This window comes from Alosa pseudoharengus, unplaced genomic scaffold (genome assembly GCF_046254945.1).
Source record: "Alosa pseudoharengus isolate Yale_2024_CS ecotype anadromous, Long Island Sound unplaced genomic scaffold, YU_APseudo_1.1 YU_APseudo_1.1_scf_9, whole genome shotgun sequence".
NCBI classification, from domain to species: domain Eukaryota; kingdom Metazoa; phylum Chordata; class Actinopteri; order Clupeiformes; family Clupeidae; genus Alosa; species Alosa pseudoharengus.
The window spans coordinates 28,367,409-28,378,717 of NW_027468881.1; the positions used below are offsets into that span (position 1 = coordinate 28,367,409).

General features: G+C 43.8%; 1 protein-coding gene across 1 annotated transcript; it reads right to left on the reverse strand.

The window, feature by feature from the left end:
- Positions 1 to 5,325: 5,325 nt before the first annotated feature.
- On the reverse strand, positions 5,326 to 11,081 carry ankrd33aa (ankyrin repeat domain 33Aa). The gene is made up of 5 exons (XM_076275985.1): positions 10,923 to 11,081; positions 8,775 to 9,125; positions 8,512 to 8,641; positions 8,282 to 8,422; positions 5,326 to 7,299 (listed from the first exon to the last, which is right to left on the reverse strand). Exons 2-5 carry the CDS (start codon positions 9,042 to 9,044, stop codon positions 6,488 to 6,490), a joined length of 1,353 nt encoding a protein of 450 aa, XP_076132100.1. The 5' UTR covers positions 9,045 to 9,125; positions 10,923 to 11,081; the 3' UTR covers positions 5,326 to 6,487.
- Positions 11,082 to 11,309: the final 228 nt, after the last annotated feature.

An 11,309-nucleotide genomic window follows, 5' to 3' on the forward strand; every position in this document is an offset into this window, starting at 1 on the left:
TCCTGGCCACCAGGGGGCCCCCAATCGAGTTTCTTTTTTTTTTTTTTACATAATAAATAACGTAAACAAGTGACATCAATGAATAAATGAAACAATTATCATTCAAATCAAGAAAATTATGATTTCATGATCAATATGCCTGCCTACTGCTACTGTGTCTGCCAGCCTTTGAGTCACGCGCATAAAGTAGACACCTCGGGTGCATATACAATTCGTGCAGACACTGCATCAAGTTCAACAATCGGAAGAGACGGTAATGTTTAGACAAGTCACAAAAAAGGACGTATCTCTCTGGTGCCGAAAACAGAACGAAGAAAATGACAGAGGAGGAGAAAAACGAGCAAGATACAGGTATGTTTTGCATGATTATTATGACCGCCGCGCAGCGAAGCGGCGGTCATATAGGTTTAGTCAGATTTTTTTTTTTTTTTTTTTTTTTTTTTTTTCGCATGCCCAAATTTCTGTCAATGATTCCCGGGACACTGAAAGACCGGGGTACACGAAACTTGGTGGGCATGTAACCCCACATGGATAGCATGGAACCATCGTTTTTCGTTTTGATCTGTAGCCCCCCCGCTGGACTGGACCCCCCGAAAGGAGGGTAGGGCAGACACAGTTTTCTGTGAATATCTCGAAAACCGTAGGGTTTAGGAGGACCATTTTTTTTTTGTATGTTGATCTCAAGGGACCATGTCAACCCATTCCATAACCACTCATTTCATGTATAGCGCCACCTAGTTAAACACAAAAAAGTAAAAATGAGGTGTTGTAATTGAAGGTATCTGTGACCTAACAAAGTCAAAACTGTACAAAATTAGAAGTGTAGGATCATTATGACACCCTCTGTATGCACGCCAAGTTTTGTGGAATTCCGTTCATGGGGGGCCACACAATAAATTAATTTATGTTACTATACACCAACTGGCCTGTAGGTGGCCGGAGACAGTTTTCTGTGAATATCTCGATAACCGTAGGGCCTAGGAGGTCCACCTTTTTTATGTATGTTGGTCTTAAGGGGGCATGTCAACCCATCCCATTACCACTTATTTTATGTATAGCGCCACCTAGTTAAAAATGAAAAAGCAAAAAATTAGGTGTTTTCATCACAATATCTCTGGCTGACAAGGTCAAAACTGCACGAAATTAAAAGTGTAGGATCATTATGACACCCTCCGAATGCATGCCAAGTTTTGTGTACTTTCGTTCATGGGGGGCCTTACAATAAAATAATTTATGTGTACATTTAGTGACGTACACCAACAAGGATTCCCGGGACACTGAAAGACCAGGGTACACAAAACTTGGTGGGCATGTACCCCCACATGGATAGCATGGAACCGTAATTTTTCGTTTTGATCTGTAGCCCCACGGCTGGACTGGACCCCCCGAAAGAAGGGTAGGGCAGACACAGTTCTCTGTGAATATCTTGAGAACTGTCGGGCCTAGGATGACCATTTTTTTCCGTATGTTTGCCTCCAGGGGTCATGTTAACCCATTTCATGTGCACACATGTGCACAAACAGATACACACACACACACACACACATACATTCACAGTATTCATACGTATGACACATACTCACACAGTAGACATATGTACGCTTGCATGCACAGGCACATACGCAGGCACAAACACAAGCACGCACACACACACACACACACACACACACGCATAACATAAACATGTACATGCACACAATTCAAGAATTTCTCAGAATTATGAACAGGCAAGATGGAGGTGGGGTTGTATAAAATTAATTTTACATGTGAAATCTATGAACTAATCATGTTTTGGTACTTGTTGTCTAGCAGATATCAGTGAGAATTGAGTGTGGATAATGCAATTTAGTGAGACAGTTAGAATCATATAGGCCTTTCAGCGTGATTTATTTTTGTGGAAAAAATGTGCTGGACTGGGCGGCGGTCATATTTTGTACCGCTCTGCGGTACATCTAGTTTACAGTATGTTTTGTGCTTGAGGTAGCTAGCTAGCTGTCATGATCTAATATAAGCCATCACCAGAGCTAAATCTCCGCCATCAACAGAGAAATGTCTCCCATTAATATATATTTATCTAGATGTATTTCAGATGTCAAGGATATTGGGATTGTTTTGGATGTTCAATCAAGCATGTACCCTTGCTCTAGGTGGGCTTATTATGTCGTAAATTAAAGTTAGCTAGCTGACTGAAGTGGACATTAGCACTACAGTAGCTACATGAAAACGTAGCTGAAGGCAAATTTACCACAGAGGGATTGTTTCTGATTTCGTACCTGAAAGTGTTGATAGTTTATTACTGCTCTATAATATGTGACATAGTGGTAAGTCTGATAGCAACAACAGACTAAGCCCAGGCTCCCAGTCCCAACCCAACCCACTGACTAGTGCGACTCTGGGCATCGGTAACGTTCCAGCTTCATAGGCAAAGATGGAACAGCAGTGCGCTCTGCTCTAAGATCTTTGGAGAGAGATGGTAGTGTTTGAGAAAATATACCATGTTGGGTGGGGAGACTTCTGTGATGAAAATAAACTTACATTTGATTAAGATAGTGGCAAGTGATGTAGCGGTGCTACCCTAATATTTAGGCTGCAGTAGATCACCATGTTAAGCGTTCACCATACTGCAATTAAGTATACTCTTTTGATTATGCCTCATTTGCCAATAGAATATGAATTGTTACATGTGGAATTGCTTGTTATTTGAGTGTAAGTAATGATAGCAAAATAAACTCATTCTGCTCGATCAACTATGCACTTATGCAATATTTTTTTTTTTCAGAGACACTGTTGAAGTCCTTTGGAGCACATCTCTACCTCTACCTAACTCTACCTACCAGAAGGTGAGGTTTTCTTGATGGCAAATGGTTACATAGCCTGTTAATATGACACGACACATTTAACATCGTTTTTTTTTTATTTATTTATGTATTTATTTAATCATTGCAGGTTCGTCCACTGCAGAGTTGCAGATGCCTAAAAACCAGGAACGAAGTAGGAATAATTATCTATTTTTTGGGACATTTTATTTTTGATTATTAATGTTTGTCTATTTTGTTTTTATTTTGTAGTTGAAAATTGCTCATTTAATGCACATTTGCGGATTTGTTCAGCAAATCTGTTGAAAAACAAGTCATTAAACTGATGTACTTGTTTACAACAAATACAAATGCTGTTGTATTTTGTTATTTGTCAATTCAACTTCAGTAAACCACCCTTAGTGCTTCACTTTGAATATGAATGTTTCAAATAAATCTGTGATTTTAGTACCCTCTAAGATTAAAAGGTGACAGGGTTGGTGTAAATAACAACTATATTAATACATTGGTTTACCAAGCACATGGGGCCAGAAGTCTAGATTGGAGCCCCAAAACATTTTTGGCATGTGAGCAAGGATGGATTACTGAATGAGCCTACCGAGCCCAAGAGGTCAAGGGACCCTGAACCCCAAGTAGTTGTGTGAATTCACTACCAATAAGTCAAAAAGCAAAAGGCTATGAATCTGAAAAAATTTAGGTACTGCCCTTCTCCAGCTGACCATCCCAAAAATGCACCAGAATACAGGAAATCTCATCTAACCCCCCCCCCCCCCACACACACACACACACCCACCCGTTTGTACCCACATTTGCACAAACAGGGTAGGGGGAGAGGGTCCTTATGCATCTGTGTCCAGGGGGACAGTAGTTCATAATCAGTCGCTGTATTAATACATAACCTCACTGTATTAATTTATAATATGACATTATAGTGTGAAGTTGTCAATTATCGCCAAGCACAGGTGACTGCGTTGTGGGAGGGGGCCCCCAAATCAAATTATGCTTAGGGCCCCCAAAAGGCTTGGGCCGGCACTGCGTATGACACATACTCACACAGTAGACATATGTACGCTTCCATGCACAGGCACATACGCAGGCACGCACACACACACACACACACACACACACACACACACACACACACACACACACACACACCCACACACATAACATAAACATAACACAAACAATCAAGAATTTCTCATAATTATGAACAGGCAAGATGGAGGTGGGGTTGTATAAAATGAATTTTACATGTGAAATCTATGAACTAATCATGTTTTGGTACTTGTTGTCTAGCAGATACCAGTGAGAATTGAGTGTGGATAATGCAATTTAGTGAGACAGTTAGAATCATATAGGCCTTTCAGCGTGATTTCTTTTTGTGGAAAAAATGTGCTGGACTGGGCGGCGGTCATATTTTGTACCGCTCTGCGGTACATCTAGTTATATATAGCATAATCAACTCTGTTCACCATGGTATTAAGGAAATTATTTATAATAAGTTTGCTGATACTTGATATAATCTATGACCCATGGACCCATATGATACTTTATGAAGGAAGCTATATCACCTCTATAGGTGATCTACTGACTGACATTTCATTCCTGAATCCCAGTTGTGATTGGCATATTTTATAAAGTGGTGCATAAAATCTTTTTTGGCTCAACACACCTCACAAGGGCATCATCATGATGGAAAGTCCAACTTCCTACAGATAGTCTTAAAGAGTTTCCTCTAAATCAGCTTAAAGAACCCCTTATCCTGCCCACAACACTAATGCATCTGCACAGAACAGCTGCATTGTGTCACAAATGTTTTAGAGCTGAGATGTGTGACATAGAGGTTGTGGTAGAGAAATTAAGGAAATTAAGCAAGTATGTGTCCTGTGTTTACAACGGTTCCCATTTCCTCCACAAAAACCACACTTGTAGGCTCGAGGCTTAAACTCTCTACCTAAATTCAGAACATTTCACAAGAGGTCTAGACCTTAGGCCTTAGATGTGGATCTGAGATCTGAGACTGCTATTTTGGTTTTATTTGGTCAGTTCAGTGAACGTTCTGTTTCATACTGTAGTATGTGTTGAAAGTTCTGTTTCATAGTATGCATTCTGAATTAATGTGACATTTCATTCAGATATAGCTTTAAAATGTATATGAGAAAAGAGACCAAAATTGGAGGTTTCATCATTTTGAAAAGCTTTGAAAAGTTGGTATTGTTGTTTATCACTTTTCAAATCAAGTGTGGCCAGGTCATGTGTGTTACATAACATTGCCATGGTGAGTGGATTACTAGACCAAGACCACGACAGCCAAGTTAAACCCTTTCTGTTCCTGTAATAGCAGGAATTAGCCAAACGCCACAGCTTTGCGTACTCTCTTGTGATATCATGAACTATTGCCCTGTCTTGTCAGAAAAAATATGAAAACTATTTCCACTGGTGCACAGTTTATCATAGTCTTAAACAATACAGTACAACACTGCATCCTTATTTTCTAAAAGACCTATTCATTTTTATTTAACCCAATGTACTTCAGATTTTATGTTCAAGTGCAAGATGCTACTCTGTAACTGTAGACTAAATAACTGTAATATAAGTAATATACTGTACAGAGGTAAATACAATCGTCACAGTTTGGCTCAAGTATCATTTCAGATGAAGTAATATTTGTTCTTGCAATTCTGGGCATAGTGCAGCACTTTGAAGAGGCATAGTTGAAAGTCATTGCATAAAGGGTTACATACATTAAGTACCTATGCACTGTGAAACAACTATGTCAGTGTGACTTAGTCTGGTGCGGTACACCATTATTATCCCTTCGGTAGTATACAAAGATGGTGTAAATCCTTCGATTGAAATTAAAGCACTCATCTAAAAAGTCCTTTCGATGGCAAAGAAGGGAAATCATTTTCCCATACGGTTGAAACGTAAACCACAGATGGGCATTAGAGAGAGAAAACAAATAAACAAAAGTCTCTTCAGAAGTCCACAGACATGAAAATTACAACTGTAATGTGTTTCACATCATTCCACTCACAGAAACGTGCTACACAGCCAAGGGTGATTAGTAGAGACCATATGGTAGCCACTGTTAATCCACAATCAACAGTTGGCAAAAGCCCTTTCAAAAGCCTCCTTTTGCTAGCTTGGTGAACAGAGTGGACAGTTAGTATGGGAATCCTGACACTTTCTTTGCCTAAAATATATGTACAGTAGAAACTTATGACTAGCAAGTTGTCTTTGGCTCAAAGGGAGCAAGGAGCTTCATTTCAACTTCATAGTTACATACTGTACATCACATCATTTATCTGCATATGGTCAACACAGGCCCATGTAAGAAGAATTTACAAAATTCTTTGGAAATGGGCTCATAAGTTTCAGATCAGTGGACATTATTTACCAACACTTACTGATGCTCTCAAAAACCATACAGGAAGACTAAGTGCCACAAAGTCAGCATCAGTGCACTTGAAAGTCAATATCCACGTAATAGTGGACATGTAAGTGCAGGGCTGTAAGCATGGCTGTCAGAGACCATACATCATGGACACAGTCAATCAACCCTGATGCCAACCCTGTGTGCTGGTGTGGAAGTGTTGATTCAAATGCCCGTGGGGACTCTGAGCACACACTCAACACCACGGCTGAAGTCTCTGACTGATGTCCATTTACTTTTTCTTCTTCGTCTTGTCCTTGTCCCCCTTCTCCTTCTCCAGTCTCTTCTTCTCCTTCTTCCTCTCCTCCTTGGCCTCTTTGTACTTCCAGATGGGCGGCTCCAGGTGGCCTGGGTTCTTGGACCTCCTCCTCTTCTTCTCCTTCTTGGGGGTGGGATCGCTCGACTTGGTGACCTTGATCTGGGGGATGCAGCCAGCGGGGAACACGCTGTTCCGGCGGCTCATGCTCCGCGGAATGAACTTGTTGACGCCGTTGGAGATGATGCTGCCGCGGTGCTCGGCGTCCGAGCAGCAGGACGCCAGGGAGACGGACGAGGTGGAGGCCACGGACGGCGAGGCCGAGGACACGGAGCCGTTGCTGTGGCGCACGCTGCGCTCCTCCAGCTCGCGGCCCGGGTGCTTCTCCATCAGCTCGGGCACAGCCATGCGCCGCTTGCCGATCTGGGGCGGGCTGGTGGGACAGAGTGGCCGGCAGCCCGTGGTCACCAGGGGGCTGTGGATGCTCGTGGTGATGCGCACCATGTGGTCCAGCACGCCATTGTCCTGAGGGTCCTGGGGGAAGCTGAAGCTGAAGGTGGACTTGAGCCGGTGGGCCACCTTCTGGCCAGCACTCTTGGTGGCCGTGGCCTTTGCCACCAGGTCCTTGAGGTCCGGCCACTCGGGCACGAAGCTCTCGCAGAACTGCTCAGCGCAGGGCCTGGCGTTCAGCCGCCGGATGCGGCTCAAGGTCTCGAAGCGGCCAGTTTTAAGGGCCCAGTCTCGGGCGTCCTTCCCTCGCCTGACATCCACTGCATTTATGTCTGCACCTGAGAAGAGACAGGAAACAGTGATGTCAACATGGACATTTTTTCAACAGGGTCTGAGAGAAAAGGTTTTTTGGGGAAAAAAGTATAAAGTAGCAGTAGCAGTGGAAAAGTGCAAGTTCAACTATATTACAGCTCCACCTAGTGGTCACTATAGGAACAGATTTTGTATGCGATGACTAATACTTAATCTTTCAGTGTAAGAAATAATCCATCAAAATGATATGCCTAATGGCTAATTTTCTCCTAAATAGTTTGAATCAAGTCGACTCCCTGTTAAAATGAATGTCTGTCTGTCAGGTTGATCCCCTGTTAGCATAGCACTTACTGTATTGTTTAATTAAGAACATATGCAATCAAGTGTAAGCAGTATGGAGACCAGAAAAAGATAAGTGTTACCTAATTTATGACTTGTGCTAATTTGATTGCGCTAGTAATAGGTGTGACTGGAATATCCAAAGCATGCCTGAATAAATCCTGGTAAATCTACACATGCCTAATCCAGCGCTAGCCAAGAGCAGTGACAGATTAGCTGGAGGAGATCAGCACAAGCCACTGTCCTCAGGTTGGGACCTGCATGTGCGTCATCATCTCACCATGTCAATCTGTTTTTTCCCCCAGGACATAAAATGTCAACTTTTTGAAGACATCTCAGAAATGTGGGACAAGCCCCATATTCTCAGCAAGCCATTTTAAATGAAAGCCTGAGGGGAGAGATTTACAGGGGTTGGATAGGAAAAGGAAAAGAGGTGATATTTTGAACCCTATATTTTTGCCAAGGTTTGGACATAAATAAGAGTCCCTATGGTACATAAATCTTATATATACTGTATGTATGGATCTATTATGGGTCTTGCATTTCAGCATGGTGCTATGATGGATCTATTCTCTATTATCTTGATGGGCAAAGAGTTGCTACACAAATGGCAGGCAGGAGTCCAGGAGCAATGTCAGGGTGCACTCAGAAGCAAGAGCAACCTCTTACCCGCCATCAGCAAGGAAGCCACACAGTCATTGTTGCCCTGCATGGCAGCCTTGATGAGTGCGGTGAAGCCGCGGGTGTCCATCAGCTCCAGGTCCACTCCAGAGTAGTAGTTTAGGATGTAGTTCTGAATGTTCACAAAGCCTGGGAACAGAGCGACAGCGACATGTCAAGGCTGAGTGTGTGTAAAGGCGGGTGAGAGCTCGGCCAATGCCACTCAGCTAGGTGCCAACCTGCTTGCGCCGCGATCATGAGAGCCGTGTAGCCATCATTGTCCTGATGGTTGATGTCAACAAAGGGACATGTGTGTAGTCCACTCACAATGTCCACAAAGCCTTTAGAGACAGCCAGCATCAGGCCATTCTAAAAATGAAGAGAGAGAAAGACAGAGAGAGAGAGAGAGAGAGAGAGAGAGAGAAAGATGAGTCATACATTGCATTACATTCTGATGGTATGGAGTGTTATGGAGTGTTATGCCACCTGAGTTAATATTTACCCTGCCGTTGATGTCCAGTTCCATGACCTCTTCGCGCGTGACTCCCCTCTCCAGTATCCTGCGCAGGGACGCAGCTGCGTTCCTAGAACAGGCCTGGTACAGGGTGTTGATGGGGCCTCCATTCTGCTCCTCGCGCTCGTAGTCTGGCAGGATGGAGTCCTCCGACAGGACGCTCCCCGAGTCCCCGCTGTCCCCAGACAAGGACACCTCAGACACCTCCGGGTCGGGGCCGGAGCCCAAGTGGGGATCCTCCTCCTTCGCCGCCGCCATCGGGCCCCCTGGAGCCAGCTCTCACGCCCACACGAGTCTCAGGGTCTCAGACTGCATCAGGACTGCTATCTGCTCATGGGCCTGTGTGTGTGTGTATAGTTGTGTGTGTGTGTGTGTGTGTGTGTGTGTGTGTGTGTGTGTAGTTGTGTGTGTGTGTGTGTGCGCGTGTGTGTGTGTGTGTGTGTGTGTGTGTGTGTAGTTGTGTGTGTGTGTGTGCGTGTGTGTGTGTGTGTGTGTGTGTGTGTGTATAGTTGTGTGTGTGTGTGTGTGTGGGTGGGTGGTGGGACAGAGAGTAGCATTATGAGTTAACACACCAGGCGGCTTAAGATGAGCATGCTCACCTCTCACCTCATGTCTCTGTGTCCTGAGCTGAAAGCAGAGGTTATGACCTCAATGAGACTCTTAGGCAAGAGTGAATTTGGCCTGGCCTGAAATAGATGAGGATCTACATCTTGACATCGCTCTGCGCTGATGATACCAGTGATTGACAGGAGGTAATCTGAGAATCTCTGCAATAATCTGTGGGAGCCTTATGTGCAACGTGCTGACTGAGAACATTTGATAACTGGCTCAAAGCCAGGAAAACTACTCTGGAGTTACAAAAGGTGAAAGTTACTAAAGTTTATCTTTATGATAGTATGTTGCCAAGTCTTCATAAATGTCAGAAAAGTGTCTTAACCTCTTTATAAATGTCAGAAAAATATATTTTGTAAAAGTCAAATAAAATAAAGCCAAATAAAAAGTCACATTTTTAAGAACACAGCGAACAAGGTTGGGGATCATGCTAGCATGTCTCTATTAGCATTTTGAAGAAAGAATGTAGGACGAAGCTGCAGCTTTTTACAATCTTCCCAGTGACTAGTGGCAGCAATCCAGTTGGTAAACAGTTTAAGAGCTCTCCATTGCAGATAATGGCTTAGACATTGTTGAACATCAGTCAGACTCAGAGTCCTGCCTGGTTTTCCATTGCCTGAAGTGGACCTCTGTAATCTCATAAGGCCCAGTAGACAAGTACAAAGATCCTCAAGTGTGCTGTATCACAGTTGGAAAGAAACTGCATGACATGCATAAAACATGCAATTGTAATACACTTGAACAACTCTCTGACATCCCAATCCTAATGCTGGATGGGTAGTGAGTAAAATGCTGTGCAATCCACAGGTCAAACCACATGACAAGCTTAAGCTGGGACAGAAAGAGAAAAGCTATTTCCTTCTAGTGTATGGCTATATTTAGCAACATTTGTTGTTGACATATTGTACCAATCTTTCTTTAGTATACTGACAGAGGCACTGCTTTGTGTGTGTGTGTGTGTGAGTGTGTGTGTGTGTGTGTGTGTGTCTTCATGCATGTGTTTGTGTGAATGTGAGAAAGACAGAGGGTGGGGATGGGAAACATTCTCTTTCACAGAAACATAAACAGTCTGTCCGCTGAGAACCACATTTCGCCCCACAAATTGCCATGACTTTGCTTTCCGAGCCACACACATGCATCTTGAACAATAGTCCACATGACCAAGCCAACGTTACTCCCTTGGCTGAAACATGTCCATGTGTTGTGCAATCTTTATATCATCATGCGGACACAGACCTGAAATCAAATTATGGATGCCCCCCTCTTGTTTTAATTAGCAGTGCTCCAAAAAGTCTGGGGTGTTCAAGGCAAAGTTTTTCAATTGCACAGCAATCTCTGCTAGAGGAACTTCACCATTTGCTCAATAAACATGGTTAACCATCCTCAGTATGTCCAACAATAAGTGCTGTGATGAGGTAAGGAACAACAATGAACACAGCCACCACAAACACACAGCCAATGACCCTACTGCCCTTTAAAGCTATTCACGTCTCCAGCTACAGTACTGCCTGTTTTGGGCCTCACCATAAAAGAGTGCGGTGGTGTCCGTCTGTGGGAACGCTCTCCAAATCTCCGCGTTCTGCCTCCTCTAGCTCAGCATCTCTCACCACGGCTGCTGGACCGTCCTGCTCGCCTCGTGCTGATTTGGAACCGACTAGCTAAAGTCCTCGTAGTAGAGCCCTGCTCCAGCCTGACCCCCTGCTGCTCCTCCCTCTGCCTTCCTCCTCCTCCTCCACCCAAGCTCCACGCCTGGCCACTTAGGCTGCCCGATGGTGGAAGAATCCTCCCAAATCTTTTCATAGACGCTCTTTTAAATCAGGCAACATGCTCCCTCTCATCCCGATTACAGGAGATTTGAGGATTAGCCAGGCAGAAACGGCAGCAGGCTCTCAGGCTGCTTCTTGCTCTCCC

What these genes read in the sequence shown, in the direction of transcription:
- ankrd33aa (XM_076275985.1), bottom strand. Translation starts at nt 9,044, where the DNA reads ATGGCGGCGGCGAAGGAGGAGGATCCCCACTTGGGCTCCGGCCCCGAC. An exon ending in CATGATCGCGGCGCAAGCAG is followed by an intron (nt 8,423 to 8,511) that starts GTTGGCACCTAG and finishes CTCTGTTCCCAG; the next exon opens with GCTTTGTGAACATTCAGAAC. An exon ending in GGCTTCCTTGCTGATGGCGG is followed by an intron (nt 7,300 to 8,281) that starts GTAAGAGGTTGC and finishes GTCTCTTCTCAG; the next exon opens with GTGCAGACATAAATGCAGTG.